The sequence below is a fragment of the Pristiophorus japonicus genome, unplaced genomic scaffold (genome assembly GCF_044704955.1).
Source record: "Pristiophorus japonicus isolate sPriJap1 unplaced genomic scaffold, sPriJap1.hap1 HAP1_SCAFFOLD_633, whole genome shotgun sequence".
In the NCBI taxonomy this organism is placed as follows: domain Eukaryota; kingdom Metazoa; phylum Chordata; class Chondrichthyes; family Pristiophoridae; genus Pristiophorus; species Pristiophorus japonicus.
Window position 1 is genome coordinate 133,022 of NW_027254545.1, and position 19,479 is coordinate 152,500.

Consider the following 19,479-nt stretch of genomic DNA (forward strand, 5'->3'; position numbering starts at 1 on the left):
GCCATTCAGCCCCTCGAGCCTGTTACATTAGGAAAAGGAGGAGGACATACAGCCCCTCGAGCCTGTTACATTAGGAACAGGAGGAGGCCGTTCAGCCCCTCGAGCCTGTTCCATTAGGAACAGCAGGATGCCATTCTGCCCCTCGAGCCTGTTACATTAGGAACAGCAGGAGGCCAATCAGCCCCTCGAGTCTGTTACATTAGGAGCAGGAGGAGGCCGTTCAGCCCCTCGAGCCTGTTACATTAGGAACAGGAGGCCATTCAGCCCCTCGAGCCTGTTACAGTCGGAACAGGAGGAGGCCATTCAGCCCCTCGAGCCTGTTACATTAGGAACAGGAGGAGGCCATTCAGCCCCTTGAGCCTGTTACATTCGGAACAGCAGGAGGCCGTTCAGCCCCTCGAGCCTGTTACATTAGGAACAGGAGGAGGCAATTCAGCCCCTCGAGTCTGTCACATTAGGAACAGGAGGAGGCCATTCAGCCCCTCGAGCCTGTTACATTAGGAACAGGAGGAGGCCATTCAGCCCCTCGAGCCTGTTACATTAGGAACAGGAGGAGGCCATTCAGCCCCTCGAGCCTGTTACACAGGAACAGGAGGAGGCAATTCAGCCCCTCGAGTCTGTCACATTAGGAACAGGAGGAGGCCGTTCAGCCCCTCGAGCCTGTTACATTAGGAACAGGAGGAGGCCGTTCAGCCCCTCGAGCCTGTTACATTAGGAACAGCAGGAGGCCGTTCAGCCCCTCGAGCCTGTTGCATTAGGAACAGGAGGAGGCAATTCAGCCCCTCGAGTCTGTCACCTTAGGAACAGGAGGAGGCCATTCAGCCCCTCGAGCCTGTTACATTAGGAACAGGAGGAGGCCGTTCAGCCCCTCGAGCCTGTTACATTAGGAACAGGAGGAGGCCCATTCAGCCCCTCGAGCCTGTTACATTAGGAACAGGAGGATGCCCATTCAGCCCCTCGAGCCTGTTACACAGGAACAGGAGGAGGCCGTTCAGCCCCTCGAGCCTGTTACATTAGGAACAGGAGGAGGCCCATTCAGCCCCTCGAGCCTGTTACATTAGGAACAGGAGGAGGCCGTTCAGCCCCTCGAGCCTGTTACATTAGGAACAGCAGGAGGCCCATTCAGCCCCTTGAGCCTGTTACATTAGGAACAGGAATAGGACATTCAGCCCCTCGAGCCTGTTACATTAGGAACAGGAGGAGGCAATTCAGCCCCTCGAGTCTGTCACATTAGGAACAGGAGGAGGCCATTCAGCCCCTCGAGCCTGTTACATTTGGAACAGTAGGAGGCCGTTCAGCCCCTCGAGCCTGTTACATTAGGAACAGGAGGATGCCCATTCAGCCCCTCGAGCCTGTTACACAGGAACAGGAGGAGGCCGTTCAGCCCCTCGAGCCTGTTACATTAGGAACAGGAGGAGGCCCATTCAGCCCCTCGAGCCTGTTACATTAGGAACAGGAGGAGGCCGTTCAGCCCCTCGAGCCTGTTACATTAGGAACAGCAGGAGGCCCATTCAGCCCCTTGAGCCTGTTACATTAGGAACAGGAATAGGACATTCAGCCCCTCGAGCCTGTTACATTAGGAACAGGAGGAGGCAATTCAGCCCCTCGAGTCTGTCACATTAGGAACAGGAGGAGGCCATTCAGCCCCTCGAGCCTGTTACATTTGGAACAGTAGGAGGCCGTTCAGCCCCTCGAGCCTGTTCCATTAGGAACAGCAGGATGCCATTCAGCCCCTCGAGCCTGTTACATTAGGAACAGCAGGAGGCCATTCAGCCCCTCGAGTCTGTTACATTAGGAGCAGGAGGAGGCCGTTCAGCCCCTCGAGCCTGTTACATTAGGAACAGGAGGAGGCCGTTCAGCCCCTCGAGCCTGTTACATTAGGAACAGGAGGCCTTTCAGCCCCTCGAGCCTGTTACATAAGGAACAGGAGGAGGCCATTCAGCCCCTCGAGCCTGTTACATTAGGAACAGGAGGAGGCCATTCAGCCCCTCGAGCCTGTTACATTAGGAACAGGAGGAGGCCCATTCAGCCCCTCGAGTCTGTTACATTAGGAACAGGAGGAGGCCATTCAGCCTCTCGAGCCTGTTACATTCGGAACAGCAGGAGGCCATTCAGCCTCTCGAGCCTGTTACATTAGGAACAGCAGGAGGCCATTCAGCCTCTCGAGCCTGTTACATTAGGGACAGGAGGAGGCCATTCAGCCCCTTGAGCCTGTTACATTAGGGACTGGAGGAGGCCATTCAGCCTCTCGAGCCTGTTACATTAGGAACAGCAGGAGGCCATTCAGCCCCTCGAGCCTGTTACATTAGGGACAGGAGGAGGCCATTCAGCCCCTCGAGCCTGTTACATTAGGAACAGGAGGAGGCCATTCAGCCCCTCGAGCCTGTTACATTAGGAACAGGAGGAGGCCGTTCAGCCACTCGAGCCTGTTACATTAGGAACAGGAGGAGACCGTTCAGCCCCTCGAGCCTGTTACATTAGGAACAGGAGGAGGCCATTCAGCCCCTCGAGCCTGTTACATTAGGAACAGCAGGAGGCCATTCAGCCCCTCGAGCCTGTTACATTCGGAACAGGAGGAGGCCATTCAGCCCCTCGATCCTGTTACATTAGGAACAGGAGGAGGCCGTTCAGCCCCTCGATCCTGTTACATTAGGAACAGAAGGAGGCCGTTCAGCCCCTCGAGCCTATTACATTAGGAACAGGAGGAGGCCGTTCAGCCCCTCGAGCCTGTTACATTAGGAACAGGAGGAGGCCATTCAGCCCCTCGAGCCTGTTACATTAGGAACAGCCGGAGGCTGTTCAGCCCCTCGAGCCTGTTACATTCGGAACAGGAGGAGCCCGTTCAGCCCCTCGAGCCTGTTACATTAGGGACAGGAGGAGGCCGTTCAGCCCCTCGAGCCTGTTACATTAGGAACAGGAGGGGGCCATTCAGCCCCAGCAGCCTGTTACATTAGGAACAGCAGGAGGCCATTCAGCCCCTCGAGTCTGTTACATTAGAGACAGCAGGAGGCCATTTAGCCCCTCGAGCCTGTTACATTAGGAACAGGAGGAGGTCATTCAGCCCCGCGAGCCTCTTACATTAGGAACAGCAGGAGGCCATTCAGCCCCTCGAGCCTGTTACATTAGGAACAGCAGGAGGCCATTCAGCCCCTCGAGCCTGTTACATTAGGAACAGGAGGAGGCCGTTCAGCCCCTCGAGCCTGTTACATTAGGAGCAGGAGGAGGCCGTTCAGCCCCTCGAGCCTGTTACATGAGGAACAGCAGGAGGCCATTCAGCCCCTCGAGCCTGTTACATTAGGAACAGCAGGAGGCCATTCAGCCCCTCGAGGCTGTTACATTAGGAACAGGAGGAGGCCGTTCAGCCCCTCGAGCCTGTTACATGAGGAACAGCAGGAGGCCATTCAGCCTCTCGAGCCTGTTACATTAGGAACAGCAGGAGGCCATTCAGCCCCTCGAGTCTGTTACATTAGGAACAGGAGGAGGCCGTTCAGCCCCTCGAGCCTGTTACATTAGGAACAGGAGGAGGCCGTTCAGCCCCTCGAGCCTGTTACATTAGGAACAGGAGGAGGCCATTCAGCCCATCGAGCCTGTTACATTAGGAACAGGAGGAGGCCATTCAGCCCCTCGAGCCTGTTACATTACGGACAGGAGGAGGCCATTCAGCCCCTCGAGCCTGTTACATTAGGAACAGGAGGAGGACATACAGCCCCTCGAGCCTGTTACATTAGGAACAGGAGGAGGCCGTTCAGCCCCTCGAGCCTGTTCCATTAGGAACAGCAGGATGCCATTCTGCCCCTCGAGCCTGTTACATTAGGAACAGCAGGAGGCCAATCAGCCCCTCGAGTCTGTTACATTAGGAGCAGGAGGAGGCCGTTCAGCCCCTCGAGCCTGTTACATTAGGAACAGGAGGAGGCCTTTCAGCCCCTCGAGCCTGTTACATAAGGAACAGGAGGAGGCCATTCAGCCCCTCGAGCCTGTTACATTAGGAACAGGAGGAGGCCATTCAGCCCCTCGAGCCTGTTACATTAGGAACAGGAGGAGGCCCATTCAGCCCCTCGAGCCTGTTACACAGGAACAGGAGGAGGCCGTTCAGCCCCTCGAGCCTGTTACATTAGGAACAGCAGGAGGCCCATTCAGCCCCTTGAGCCTGTTACATTAGGAACAGGAATAGGCCATTCAGCCCCTCGAGCCTGTTACATTAGGAACAGGAGGAGGCAATTCGGCCCCTCGAGTCTGTCACATTAGGAACAGGAGGAGGCCATTCAGCCCCTCGAGCCTGTTACATTAGGGACTGGAGGAGGCCATTCAGCCTCTCGAGCCTGTTACATTAGGAACAGCAGGAGGCCATTCAGCCCCTCGAGCCTGTTACATTAGGAACAGGAGGAGGCCGTTCAGCCACTCGAGCCTGTTACATTAGGAACAGGAGGAGACCGTTCAGCCCCTCGAGCCTGTTACATTAGGAACGGGAGGAGGCCATTCAGCCCCTCGAGCCTGTTACATTAGGAACAGCAGGAGGCCACTCAGCCCCTCGAGCCTGTTACATTAGGAACAGCAGGAGGCTGTTCAGCCCCTCGAGCCTGTTACATTAGGAACAGGAGGAGCCCGTTCAGCCCCTCGAGCCTGTTACATTAGGGACAGGAGGAGGCCGTTCAGCCCCTCGAGCCTGTTACATTAGGAACAGGAGGGGGCCATTCAGCCCCAGCAGCCTGTTACATTAGGAACAGCAGGAGGCCATTCAGCCCCTCGAGTCTGTTACATTAGGAACAGCAGGAGGCCATTCAGCCCCTCGAGTCTGTTACATTAGGAACAGGAGGAGGCCGTTCAGCCCCTCGAGCCTGTTACATTCGGAACAGGAGGAGGCCGTTCAGCCCCTCGAGCCTGTTACATTAGGAACAGGAGGAGGCCATTCAGCCCCTCGAGTCTGTTACATTAGGAACAGCAGGAGGCCGTTCAGCCCCTCGAGTCTGTTACATTAGGAACAGGAGGAGGCCGTTCAGCCCCTCGAGCCTGTTACATTAGGAACAGGAGGAAGTCATTCAGCCCCTCGAGCCTGTTACATTAGGAACAGCAGGAGGCCATTCAGCCCCTCGAGTCTGTTACATTAGGGACAGCAGGAGGCCGTTCAGCCCCTCGAGCCTGTTACATTAGGAACAGGAGGAGGCCGTTCAGCCCCTTGAGCCTGTTACATTAGGAACAGCAGGAGGCCATTCAGCCCCTCGAGTCTGTTAAATGAGGAACAGCAGGAGGCCATTCAGCCCCTCGAGCCTGTTACATTAGGAACAGCAGGAGGCCATTCAGCCCCTCGAGTCTGTTACATTAGGAACAGGAGGAGGCCGTTCAGCCCCTCGAGCCTGTTACATGAGGAACAGCAGGAGGCCATTCAGCCCCTCGAGTCTGTTACATTAGGAACAGCAGGAGGCCATTCAGCCCCTCGAGCCTGTTACATTAGGAACAGGAGGAGGCCGTTCAGCCCCTCGAGCCTGTTACATTAGGAACAGGAGGAGGCCATTCAGCCCATCGAGCCTGTTACATTAGGAACAGGAGGAGGCCATTCAGCCCCTCGAGCCTGTTACATTACGGACAGGAGGAGGCCATTCAGCCCCTCGAGCCTGTTACATTAGGAACAGGAGGAGGCCGTTTAGCCCCTCGAGCCTGTTCCATTAGGAACAGCAGGATGCCATTCAGCCCCTCGAGCTTGTTACATTAGGAACAGCAGGAGGCCATTCAGCCCCTCGAGTCTGTTACATTAGGAGCAGGAGGAGGCCGTTCAGCCCCTCGAGCCTGTTATATTAGGAACAGGAGGAGGCCATTCAGCCCCTTGAGCCTGTTACATTAGGAACAGGAGGAGGCCATTCAGCCCCTTGAGCCTGTTACATTAGGAACAGGAGGAGGCCGTTCAGCCCCTCGAGCCTGTTACATTAGGAACAGGAGGAGGCCCATTCAGCCCCTCGAGCCTGTTACATTAGGAACAGGAGGAGGCCCATTCAGCCCCTCGAGCCTGTTACACAGGAACAGGAGGAGGCCCATTCAGCCCCTCGAGCCTGTTACATTAGGAACAGCAGGAGGCCCATTCAGCCCCTTGAGCCTGTTACATTAGGAACAGGAATAGGACATTCAGCCCCTCGAGCCTGTTACATTAGGAACAGGAGGAGGCAATTCAGCCCCTCGAGCCTGTTACATTAGGAACAGCAGGAGGCCCATTCAGCCCCTTGAGCCTGTTACATTAGGAACAGGAATAGGACATTCAGCCCCTCGAGCCTGTTACATTAGGAACAGGAGGAGGCAATTCAGCCCCTCGAGTCTGTCACATTAGAAACATGAGGATGCCATTCAGCCCCTCGAGCCTGTTACATTAGGAACAGGAGGAGGCCGTTCAGCCACTCGAGCCTGTTACATTAGGAACAGCAGGAGGCCATTCAGCCCCTCGAGTCTGTTACATTAGGAGCAGGAGGAGGCCGTTCAGCCCCTCGAGCCTGTTACATTAGGAACAGGAGGAGGCCGTTCAGCCCCTCGAGCCTGTTACATTAGGAACAGGAGGCCATTCAGCCCCTCGAGCCTGTTGCAGTCGGAACAGGAGGAGGCCATTCAGCCCCTCGAGCCTGTACATTAGGAACAGGAGGAGGCCATTCAGCCCCTTGAGCCTGTTACATTAGGAACAGCAGGAGGCCGTTCAGCCCCTCGAGCCTGTTACATTAGGAACAGGAGGAGGCAATTCAGCCCCTCGATTCTGTCACATTAGGAACAGGAGGAGGCCATTCAGCCCCTCGAGCCTGTTACATTAGGAACAGGAGGAGGCCGTTCAGCCCCTCGAGCCTGTTACATTAGGAACAGGAGGAGGCCCATTCAGCCCCTCGAGCCTGTTACATTAGGAACAGGAGGAGGCCCATTCAGCCCCTCGAGCCTGTTACACAGGAACAGGAGGAGGCCGTTCAGCCCCTCGAGCCTGTTACATTAGGAACAGGAGGAGGCCCATTCAGCCCCTCGAGCCTGTTACACAGGAACAGGAGGAGGCCGTTCAGCCCCTCGAGCCTGTTACATTAGGAACAGCAGGAGGCCCATTCAGCCCCTTGAGCCTGTTACATTAGGAACAGGAATAGGCCATTCAGCCCCTCGAGCCTGTTACATTAGGAACAGGAGGAGGCAATTCAGCCCCTCGAGTCTGTCACATTAGGAACAGGAGGAGGCCATTCAGCCCCTCGAGCCTGTTACGTTAGGAACAGGAGGAGGCCATTCAGCCCCTCGATTCTGTCACATTAGGAACAGGAGGAGGCCATTCAGCCCCTCGAGCCTGTTACATTAGGAACAGGAGGAGGCCGTTCAGCCCCTCGAGCCTGTTACATTAGGAACAGGAGGAGGCCCATTCAGCCCCTCGAGCCTGTTACATTAGGAACAGGAGGAGGCCCATTCAGCCCCTCGAGCCTGTTACACAGGAACAGGAGGAGGCCGTTCAGCCCCTCGAGCCTGTTACATTAGGAACAGGAGGAGGCCCATTCAGCCCCTCGAGCCTGTTACACAGGAACAGGAGGAGGCCGTTCAGCCCCTCGAGCCTGTTACATTAGGAACAGCAGGAGGCCCATTCAGCCCCTTGAGCCTGTTACATTAGGAACAGGAATAGGCCATTCAGCCCCTCGAGCCTGTTACATTAGGAACAGGAGGAGGCAATTCAGCCCCTCGAGTCTGTCACATTAGGAACAGGAGGAGGCCATTCAGCCCCTCGAGCCTGTTACGTTAGGAACAGGAGGAGGCCGTTCAGCCCCTCGAGCCTGTTACATTAGGAACAGGAGGAGGCCATTCAGCCCCTCGAGTCTGTTACATTAGGAACAGGAGGAGGCCATTCAGCCTCTCGAGCCTGTTACATTAGGAACAGCAGGAGGCCATTCAGCCTCTCGAGCCTGTTACATTAGGAACAGCAGGAGGCCATTCAGCCTCTCGAGCCTGTTACATTAGGGACAGGAGGAGGCCATTCAGCCTCTCGAGCCTGTTACATTAGGAACAGCAGGAGGCCATTCAGCCCCTCGAGCCTGTTACATTAGAAACAGCAGGAGGCCATTCAACCCCTCGAGCCTGTTACATTAGGAACAGGAGCAGGCCATTCAGCCCCTCAAGCCTGTTACATTAGGAACAGGAGGAGGCCATTCAGCCCCTCGAGCCTGTTACATTAGGAACAGGAGGAGGCCATTCAGCCACTCGAGCCTGTTACATTAGGAACAGGAGGAGACCGTTCAGCCCCTCGAGCCTGTTACATTAGGAACAGGAGGAGGCCATTCAGCCCCTCGAGCCTGTTACATTAGGAACAGCAGGAGGCCATTCAGCCCCTCGAGCCTGTTACATTCGGAACAGGAGGAGGCCATTCAGCCCCTCGATCCTATTACATTAGGAACAGGAGGAGGCCATTCAGCCCCTCGAGCCTGTTACATTAGGAACAGCAGGAGGCCATTCAGCCCCTCGAGCCTGTTACATTCGGAACAGGAGGAGGCCATTCAGCCCCTCGATCCTGTTACATTAGGAACAGAAGGAGGCAATTCAGCCCATCGATCCTGTTACATTAGGAACAGGAGGAGGCCGTTCAGCCCCTCGAGTCTGTTACATTAGGAACAGGAGGAGGCCCATTCAGCCCCTCGAGCCTGTTACATTAGGAACAGGAGGAGGCCGTTCAGCCCCTCGAGTCTGTTACATTAGGAACAGCAGGAGGCCGTTCAGCCCCTCGAGTCTGTTACATTAGGAACAGGAGGAGGCCCATTCAGCCCCTCGAGCCTGTTACATTAGGAACAGGAGGAGGCCGTTCAGCCCCTCGAGCCTGTTACATTAGGAACAGCAGGAGGCCCATTCAGCCCCTTGAGCCTGTTACATTAGGAACAGGAATAGGACATTCAGCCCCTCGAGCCTGTTACATTAGGAACAGGAGGAGGCCATTCAGCCCCTCGAGCCTGTTACATTAGGAACAGGAGGAGGCCATTCAGCCCCTCGAGCCTGTTACAGTCGGAACAGGAGGAGGCCATTCAGCCCCTCGAGCCTGTTACATTAGGAACAGGAGGAGGCCATTCAGCCCCTTGAGCCTGTTACATTAGGAACAGCAGGAGGCCGTTCAGCCCCTCGAGCCTGTTACATTAGGAACAGGAGGAGGCAATTCAGCCCCTTGAGTCTGTCACATTAGGAACAGGAGGAGGCCATTCAGCCCCTCGAGCCTGTTACATTAGGAACAGGAGGAGGCCGTTCAGCCCCTCGAGCCTGTTACATTAGGAACAGGAGGAGGCCCATTCAGCCCCTCGAGCCTGTTACATTAGGAACAGGAGGAGGCCCATTCAGCCCCTCGAGCCTGTTACACAGGAACAGGAGGAGGCCGTTCAGCCCCTCGAGCCTGTTACATTAGGAACAGGAGGAGGCCCATTCAGCCCCTCGAGCCTGTTACACAGGAACAGGAGGAGGCCGTTCAGCCCCTCGAGCCTGTTACATTAGGAACAGCAGGAGGCCCATTCAGCCCCTTGAGCCTGTTACATTAGGAACAGGAATAGGCCATTCAGCCCCTCGAGCCTGTTATGTTAGGAACAGGAGGAGGCCGTTCAGCCCCTCGAGCCTGTTACATTAGGAACAGGAGGAGGCCATTCAGCCCCTCGAGTCTGTTACATTAGGAACAGGAGGAGGCCATTCAGCCTCTCGAGCCTGTTACATTAGGAACAGCAGGAGGCCATTCAGCCTCTCGAGCCTGTTACATTAGGAACAGCAGGAGGCCATTCAGCCTCTCGAGCCTGTTACATTAGGGACAGAAGGAGGCCATTCAGCCCCTTGAGCCTGTTACATTAGGGACAGGAGGAGGCCATTCAGCCTCTCGAGCCTGTTACATTAGGAACAGCAGGAGGCCATTCAGCCCCTCGAGCCTGTTACATTAGGGACAGGAGGAGGCCATTCAGCCCCTTGAGCCTGTTACATTAGAAACAGCAGGAGGCCATTCAACCCCTCGAGCCTGTTACATTAGGAACAGGAGGAGACCGTTCAGCCCCTCGAGCCTGTTACATTAGGAACAGGAGGAGGCCATTCAGCCCCTCGAGCCTGTTACATTAGGAACAGCAGGAGGCCATTCAGCCCCTCGAGCCTGTTACATTCGGAACAGGAGGAGGCCATTCAGCCCCTCGATCCTGTTACATTAGGAACAGGAGGATGCCATTCAGCCCCTCGAGCCTGTTACATTCGGAACAGCAGGAGGCCATTCAGCCCCTCGAGCCTGTTACATTCGGAACAGGAGGAGGCCATTCAGCCCCTCGATCCTGTTACATTAGGAACAGAAGGAGGCAATTCAGCCCATCGATCCTGTTACATTAGGAACAGGAGGAGGCCGTTCAGCCCCTCGAGCCTATTACATTAGGAACAGGAGGAGGCCATTCAGCCCCTCGAGCCTGTTACATTAGGAACAGGAGGAGGCTGTTCAGCCCCTCGAGTCTGTTACATTAGGGACAGGAGGAGGCCGTTCAGCCCCTCGAGCCTGTTACATTCGGAACAGGAGGAGGCCGTTCAGCCCCTCGAGCCTGTTACATTAGGAACAGGAGGAGGCCGTTCAGCCCCTCGAGCCTGTTACATTCGGAACAGGAGGAGGCCGTTCAGCCCCTCGAGCCTGTTACATTAGGGACACGAGGAGCCCGTTCAGCCCCTCGAGCCTGTTACATTAGGAACAGGAGGAGGCCGTTGAGCCCCTCGAGCCTGTTACATTAGGGACAGGAGGAGGCCGTTCAGCCCCTCGAGCCTGTTACATTAGGAACAGCAGGAGGCCATTCAGCCCCTCGAGCCTGTTACATTCGGAACAGGAGGAGGCCGTTCAGCCCCTCGAGCCTGTTACATTAGGAACAGGAGGAGGTCATTCAGCCCCTCGAGCCTGTTACATTCGGAACAGGAGGAGGCCATTCAGCCCCTCGAGCCTGTTGCATTAGGAACAGCAGGAGGCCGTTCAGCCCCTCGAGCCTGTTACATTAGGAACAGGAGGAGGCCTTTCAGCCCCTCGAGCCTGTTACATTAGGAACAGGAGGAGGCTGTTCAGCCCCTCGAGCCTGTTACATTAGGAACAGCAGGAGGCCATTCAGCCCCTCGAGCCTGTTACATTAGGAACAGGAGGAGGTCATTCAGCCCCGCGAGTCTCTTACATTAGGAACAGCAGGAGGCCATTCAGCCCCTCGAGCCTGTTACATTAGGAACAGCAGGAGGCCGTTCAGCCCCTCGATCCTGTTACATTAGGAACAGGAGGAGGCCGTTCAGCCCCTCGAGCCTGTTACATTAGGAACAGGAGGAGGCCGTTCAGCCCCTCGAGTCTGTTACATTAGGGACAGGAGGAGGCCGTTCAGCCTCTCGAGCCTGTTACATTAGGAACAGGAGGAGGCCATTCAGCCCCTCGAGTCTGTTACATTAGGAACTGGAGGAGGCCGTTCAGCCTCTCGAGCCTGTTACATTAGGAACAGGAGGAGGCCATTCAGCCCCTCGAGTCTGTTACATTAGGGACAGCAGGAGGCCATTCAGCCCCTCGAGTCTGTTACATTAGGAACAGGAGGAGGCCGTTCAGCCCCTCGAGCCCCTTACCCAGGAACAGGAGGAGGCCATTCAGCCTCTTGAGCCTGTTCCGCCTTTCAATCCCATCATGGATGATCTGTGACCTCAGATTCCCTGCAGTCGAGGGATATTTTTGAGGCTGCACTTCATTGTGATTTTGTTAAAGGGGAAGTGACGAGGATATTTCTCCCCCTGACAGCCCAAATTCACCCCCTCTTCCCCCCCGTCCCCCCCCCACAACCCCCACCGCTCTTCCACCTTCCATCACGAAGTTGTCCAACAAATGTAGCTGAATTTAGCAGCTTTCTCCGAGGGACAGAGGAAGCTAATGTTGCCCCTCCCTGGGGTAAAGATTGGAGGGGGGGACGGGGAGATGGGGTTGGAGGAGGGAGAAATCAGTCAAGGTATTCCACTCCGAGCCGACTACTCGTGCCGCAATGTACACATTAGGGTGGGGCAGGTGTCCGAGGGAGGGTCTCCGGTGATCAGCGAGGCCTCGCACAGTCAAATAGTGCAAAGCCTTCCTCCCTATGCCTTGAGCTCGCGGGCCGGGGGGGAGGTGGGGTCTGTCGAGGGGCAGAGGGGGAGAATGTCTGGTGAAGGGTTAGTCCCCGCACCGTGGGGCCCTGGCCGTTCCCTGGTGTCCTGTGCCAAGCGATTTATCCGGGTTTGGGGGGTTGTGTGAGTGTGTCAGCAGTGGCTCAGTGGGTAGCACCTCGCAGGGAGCCCCTCACTGTCGGAGGGTCAGTACTGAGGGAGTGCCGCACTGTCGGAGGGGCGGTACTGAGGGAGCACCTCACTGTCGGAGGGGCAGTACTGAGGGAGCGCCGCACTGTCAGAGGTGCAGTACTGAGGGAGTGCCGCACTGTCAGAGGGGCAGTACTGAGGGAGCGCCTCACTGTCGGAGGGGCAGTACTGAGGGAGAGCCGCAATGTCAGAGGGGCAGTGCCTCACTGTGGAGGGGCGGTACTGAGGTGAATGATCAGCCATGATCTTATTGAATGGTGGTGCAGGCTCGAAGGGCAGAATGGCCTACTCCGGCACCTATTTTCTGTGTTCCTATGTTTCTATGCTCCCTCAGTACTGCCCCTCTGACAGTGCGGCGCTCTCTCAGTACTGCCCCTCTGACAGTGCGGCGCTCCCTCAGTACTGCCCCTCCGACAGTGCGGCACTCCCTCAGTACTGCCCCTCCGACAGTGCGGCGCTCCCTCAGTACTGCGCCTCAGACAGTGCGGCTCTCCCTCTGTACTGTCCCTCCGACAGTGCGGCGCTCCCTCAGTACTGCCCCTCCGACAGTGCGGCGCTCCCTCAGTACTGCCCCTCCGACAGTGCGGCTCTCTCTCAGTACTGCCCCTCCGACAGTGCGGCACTCCCTCAGTACTGCCCCTCCGACAATGCGGCTCTCCCTCAGTATTGCCCCTCCGACAGTGCGGCTCTCCCTCAATATTGCCCCTCCGACAGTGCGGCGCTCCCTCAGTACTGTCCCTCTGACAGTGCTACGCTCCCTCAGTACTGCCCCTCTGAAAGTGCGGCACTCCCTCAGTACTGCCCCTCCCACAGTGCGGGGCTCCCTCAGTACTGCCCCTCCCACAGTGCGGGGCTCCCTCAGTACCGCCCCTCCGACAGTGCGGGGCTCCCTCAGTATTGCCCCTCCAACAGTGTGCCGCGCCCTCAGTACTGCCCTCAAACAGGATGCCGCTCCTCTAACCGTGCGGCGCTCTCTCAGTACTGCCCCTCCGACAGTGCGGCACTCCCTCAGTACTGCCCCTCCGACAGTGCGGCGCTCCCTCAGTACTGCCCCTCCGACAGTGCAGCGCTCCCTCAGTACTGCCCCTGTGACAGTGCAGCGCTCTCTCAGTACTGCCCCTCCGACAGTGCGGTGCTCTCTCAGTACTGCCTCTCCGACAGTGCGGCGCTCCCTCAGTACTGCACAGGGAGTGTCAGCCTAGATTTTTGTGCTCGAGTCCCTGGAGTGGGATTTGAACCCACAACCTTCTGACTCAGAGGCGAGTGCTGCCCACTGAGCCATGGCTGACAGTTGTAGCTGGTAATCAGCAGGAGGTGTCCTTGCCCGTGCTTGACCTGAAGCCATGAGACTTCGTGGGGTCTGGAGTCAATGTTGGGGACTCCCAGGGCCACTCCCTCCCGACTGTACCGACTGTATACCACTGTGCCCCACCCCTGGTGGGTCTGTCCTGCCGGTGGGACAGGACGTACCCAGGGATGGTGATGGAGGAGTCTGGGACATTGGTGGAAAGATCTGATTCTGTGAGTATGACTGTGTCAGGCTGTGGTTTGACTCGTCTGTGGGACAGCTCTCCCAATTTTGACACAAGTCCCCAGAACTCCCATTCTCTGGACCAATAGTCAGTGACATGAGCACTGTGCTACCCTCCCTCAATGGTCTCAGTCCCTCTGTAACACCTGCTTGCTCAGTGTTACAGTGTGTGTGTGAAAAGGCCCAGCCCCCAATAAACTCCACAACCTCCTTTCTCCCCAGATTGCCGAAGCTGGCAATCCCCGTGCGTGAGCACCAGTGTACAAGGAAGTTACTCGAAGCGACTATCGACCCATTGTCTATTCTGTGTCGGGCTGATCTTTGCATCCCTGTGGCTAACGGATTTGAATGTTGCATGCTGTGTTGCAGGTAGGACAATGCCTGGCTTCAAAAAGGTGGGGGCTTGTTGTTTGTCAGAGGATGCTGAGAGACTGAGCACAATGCACTGTTCAAGTCAGAAGCACGGATATGTTCTGCTAATGGCCACAGGAGCACATTTCACAACTAATGCAAAGTAGAGTGTAGAGAGAGAATTCTGAGAGTCATAGCAACACGGAAACAAGGGAACAGGAAGGGGCAACTTAACCCTTCCAGCTTACTCCAGCATTCAATTCGACCATGGCCCATCTGTACCTTTTACCCATCGACCCGCCTAGTTCCATAACCTTTGATTTCCTTACCCAGCAAAAAGCTATCAATCCCACATTTGACTATTTTCCATTGAACCCCAGCCTCAGCAGCATGGCGAGGGATAGAGAGGTCCAGATTCCCACTTTGTGTGAAGAAGTGCTGTCTGACATCACCCCTGAACAGCCGGGCTCTAATTCTGAGCTCCTGCTCCCTTGTCCTGGTCTCCCTCACGAGAGGAAACAGTTTCTCTCTGCCTACCCCCAACTCATTCAATCATCTTACACACCTCAATTAGTTAATCGTTTAATCTTCCAGAGATTACAAGGTCAGTCGATGGAACCTACCAAAAGCAAAATATCTTTTGTAAATGTTGGTATTCAGAGGAACCTGGGGGTCCTTGCACACGAATCATAGAAACTTAACATGCAGGTACAGCAAGTAATTGGGAAGGCAAAGGGTATGTTGGGTTTTATTGCAAAGGGGTTGGAGTGTAATAGTAAGCAAATCCTGCTCCAATTATACAGGGCTTTCGTGAGACCACACTGGAGCACTGTTCGATCTCCTTACTAAGGAAGGATATACTTCCCTTGGAAGGAGTGCAATGAAGGTTTGCTAGATTGATCCCTGGGTTGAGAAATTGAATAGATTGGGCCAATATTCTTTGGAGTTTAGAAGAATGAAATTTGATCTCGTTGAAACATATAAACTTCTTCGAGGACTTGACAGGGTTAATGCTGAGAGGTTGTTTCCTCTGGCTGAGAAGTCCAGAACTAGGTGTTGGACAATTAGGACTGAGATGAGGAGAAATTTCTTCACAGGGGGTGGTGAATCTTTGGAATGTTCGACCCCAGAGGGCTGTGGATCTTCAGTCGTTGAGTATATTCAAGGCTGATATTGATTGATCTTTGGGCACGAAGGGACCCAACATATTAGGGGATGGTGCGGGAAGGTGGAGTTGAGGTAGAAGATCAGCCAAGATCTTACAGAAGGGCGGAGCAGGCTCAGGGGCCCTATTTTTTAAAATTCGTTCCAGAATGTGGGTATCTCTGGCAAGGCCGGCATTTATTGCCCATCCCTAATTGCCCCTTGAGAAGGTGGTGGTGAGCCGCCTTCTTGAACCGCTGCAGTCCGTGTGGTGAAGGTGCTCCCACAGTGCTGTTAGGGAGGGAGTTCCCGGATTGTGACCCAGCGACGATGAAGGAACGGCCGATATATTTCCAAGTCAGGATGGTGTGTGACTTGGAGGGGAACGTGGAGGTGATGGTGTTCCCATGCGCCTGCTGCCCTTGTCCTTCTAGGTGATGGAGGTCGCGGGTTTGGGAGGTGCTGCCGAAGAAGCCTTGGCGAGTTGCCGCAGTGCATCTTGTAGATGGTACACACTGCAGCCACGGTGCGCCGGTGGTGGAGGGAGTGAATGTTGAAGGTGGTGGATGGGGAGCCGAGCAAGCGGCTGCTTTGTCCTGGAAGGTGTCGAGCTTTTTCAGTGTTTTTGGAGCTACACTCATCGAGGCAAGTGAGAGTGTTCCATCACACTCCTGACTTGTGCCTTGTAGATGGTGGAAAGGCTTTGGGGAGTCAGGAGGTGAGACACTGGCCCTCCAGTAATGGAGGGGGTCTACACAGGGAGACTGGATTTAGAGACAAGCTATTGGTGTTTATCAAGGACATGTAAGGAGGTGGAGCTCAGCCCTGTCTGTTAGGTCCCAGTGAGGGAGAGAGATAGAGCTCACCTCTGTCTGTAGCGTCCCAGTGAGGGAGAGATAGAGCTCACCTCTGTCTGTAGGGACCCAGTGAGGAGAGATAGAGCTCACCTCTGTCTGTAGGGACCCAGTGAGGGAGAGATAGAGCTCACCTCTGTCTGTAGGGTCCCAGTGAGGGAGAGATAGAGCTCACCTCTGTCTGTAGGGACTCAGTGAGGGAGAGATAGAGCTCACCTCTGTCTGTAGGGACCCAGTGAGGGAGAGATAGAGCTCACCTCTGTCTGTAGGGTCCCAGTGAGGGAGAGATAGAGCTCACCTCTGTCTGTAGGGACTCAGTGAGGGAGAGATAGAGCTCACCTCTGTCTGTAGGGTCCCAGAGAGGGAGAGATAGAGCTCACCTCTGTCTGTAGGGTCCCAGTGAGGGAGAGATAGAGCTCACCTCTGTCTGTAGGGTCCCAGTGAGGGAGAGATAGAGCTCACCTTTGTCTGTAGTTTCCCAGTGAGGGAGAGATAGAGCTCACCTCTGTCTGTAGGGACCCAGTGAGGGAGAGAGGGAGAGCTCACCTCTGTCTGTAGGGACCCAGTGAGGGAGAGAGGGAGAGCTCACCTCTGTCTGTAGGGACCCAGTGAGGGAGAGAGATAGAGCTCACCTCTGTCTGTAGGGTCCCAGTGAGGGAGAGAGATAGAGCTCACCTCTGTCTGTTAGGTCCCAGTGAGGGAGAGATAGAGCTCACCTCTGTCTGTTAGGTCCCAGTGAGGGAGAGATAGAGCTCACTTCTGTCGGTAGGGTCCCAGTGATGGAGAGAGGGAGAGCTCACCTCTGTCTGTTAGGTCCCAGTGAGGGAGAGAGATAGAGGCTCACCTCTGTCTGTAGCGTCCCAGTGAGGGAGAGAGATCGAGCTCACCTCTGTCTGTAGGGTCCCAGTGAGGGAGAGAGATAGAGCTCACCTCTGTCTGTAGGGTCCCAGTGAGGGAGAGAGGGAGAGCTCACCTCTGTCTGTAGGGTCCCAGTGAGGGAGAGAGATAGAGCTCACCTCTGTCTGTAGGGTCCCAGTGAGGGAGAGAGGGAGAGCTCACCTCTGTCTGTAGGGTCCCAGTGAGGGATAGAGGGAGAGCTCACCTCTGTCTGTAGGGCCCCAGTGAGGAAGAGAGGGAGAGCTCACCTCTGTCTGTCGGGTCCCAGTGAGGGAGAGAGGGAGAGCTCACCTCTGTCTGTAGGGTCCCAGTGAAGGAGGGGGGGAGAGCTCACCTCTGTCTGTAGGGTCCCAGTGAGGGAGAGAGGGAGAGCTCACCTCTGTCTGTAGGGTCCCAGTGAGGGAGGGAGGGAGGGCTCACCTCTGCACTGGGAGTGTGAGCCTGGATTTATTTCTCGAGTCCCTGGAGTTGGGCTTGAACCCAGCACCTACTGACTCAGAGGCGAGTGCTGGTCACCGAGACGTGGCGGGCAATGCCTTCGGGCAGTTTGAGGGCTGTGGTGGGGCGGAATATGGAGTTTATATCAAAAGTCTGTCGGTGTCCCAGTGAGGGAGAGAGGTGTAGTTCCCCGATTATAAATTGATTTACCCACCTGTCCAACTCCCTGTTTAAAGTTCCCTCTGATCTCCCAACTCTCTCTAATAATAATTCCTTGTGTTCACTTCCAGAATATCCCCCAGTACGATGAGGACTCTGCTGCTGATTCTGGGTTACCTGAGTAAGTCATTTTCATTATAAACAAACTGCACTGTGCTTATTTCATGTCTTTATGTAGAAAAACTTCCCAAGGCACTTCTGGTTTGTGACTTGCATCAGGGCAGTTTCAGGGCTGTGGCAGGGGCGGAAATCTGAGTGGGAAGGTTCAAACATGGAGTTTAAAGTGAAATTCTTACATTCTTATTATTTATACTTTTAATTACTGATCAGATTGAGAACCTTTGGATTTGTGATATGTATTCCATGATTTCTGTGCGCAGTTTTGGTCTCCATATTACACAAAAAGGATGTCGAGGCACTGGAGAGGGTGCGATGAAGGATTGCCAAGATGATACCAGAACTGAGATGTTATAACTCTCAGCAAAGACTGAACTGGTGGGGGCTCTTTTCTCTGGTAAGGAAAAGGCTGAAGGGGGGGAACCTGACACAGGTCTTTAAAGTGATGGCGGTAAACATATAGGAGATGTTTCCACTTAGGGGCGAGATGAGATCTCGGGAGCCACCAATATAAGATCATCACTGATAAATCCAGTGGGGAATTTGGGAGAAACTTCTTTACCCAGAGAGGGGTGAGAATGTGGAGCTCGCCACCACACAGAGAGGCTGAGGCGAGAGGCAGAGATTATTCATGGCTGAGCTCCATGAACACACAGAGAGAAAGGAATAGAAGGAGATGTTGATAGGGTTCGATGTAGACGGATGGGAGGAGGCTCGTGGGGAACATAAACAGCGTTAGGACCAGTTCGGTAAAATGTTCTCTTTCTGTGCTGTAAATTCATCGTAATTCCATGCTGTACTTAATTACACAATATTATACATGTATTCTTAATTACTGAACAGATGTAAACATTCAGCATTTGTAATATAGCATTAATATTTGCATTATTGATATTACTTATTATGCATTTGTTACAGATATTTAATATTTGCATTATTGATTGTCAGACTGCTTGTCTGACATCCAGTACTGGATGAGCAGAAATTTTCTCCAATTATATATTGGGAGGACCGAAGCCATTGTCTTCTGTCCTCACCACAAACTCCCTTGCCACTGACTTCACCCTTCTCCCGAGCATCTGTCTGAGTCTGAACCAGACTCTTCGCAACTTTGGTCATTTTTGACCCTGAAATGAGCTTTCGACCACATACCCGCGGAATAACTAAAAGCCCCATTTCCACCTCTGTAACATCGCCCGCCTCCACCCCTGCCTCAGCTCATCTGCTGCTGAAACCCTCATCCATGCCTTTGTTAAATCTAGACCTGACTGCTCCAAAGCACTCCTGGCTGGCCTCCCACATTTTACCCCACGTAAACTAGAGGTGATCCAAAACTCAGCTGCCCCGCCGTGCAGCAAGCAAACCTGAGCACTGGGAGACATTCAGAATTCAGCAGAGGAGGACTAAGGGTTTAATTAGGAGGGGGAAAATAGAGTATGAAAGAGTAAGCTTGCAGGGAACATAAAAACTGACTGCAAAAGCTTCTATAAATATGTGAAGAGAAAAAGATCAGTGAAGACTAATGTCGGTCCTTTGCAGTCAGAATCAGGTGAATTTATAATGGAGAACAAATACTTTGGTTCTGCCTTCACTAAGGAAGACACAAATAACCTCCCGAAAATACTAGGGGACCGAGGGTCTAGCGAGAAGGAG

The 19,479-nt window shown here is 54.7% G+C and overlaps 1 protein-coding gene across 7 annotated transcripts in view; it reads left to right on the top strand.

The window, feature by feature from the left end:
- Positions 1 to 19,479, top strand: part of LOC139255787 (swi5-dependent recombination DNA repair protein 1 homolog) — a 235,408-nt gene that overhangs the window by 79,629 nt on the left and 136,300 nt on the right. For 5 of the 7 annotated variants that reach the window (XM_070873991.1, XM_070873995.1, XM_070873992.1 and 2 more), the window contains exon 2: positions 17,781 to 17,830. Coding sequence is in view for 3 of the 7 variants with exons in the window: in XM_070873994.1 (XP_070730095.1) it covers positions 17,781 to 17,830 (50 nt within the window). In the remaining 4 variants the exon portion in view is untranslated. Of the gene's footprint in view, positions 1 to 13,936; positions 14,177 to 17,780; positions 17,831 to 19,479 lie in introns of those variants that run through there. The other 2 variants (XM_070873990.1, XM_070873993.1) reach the window with 1 other exon arrangement.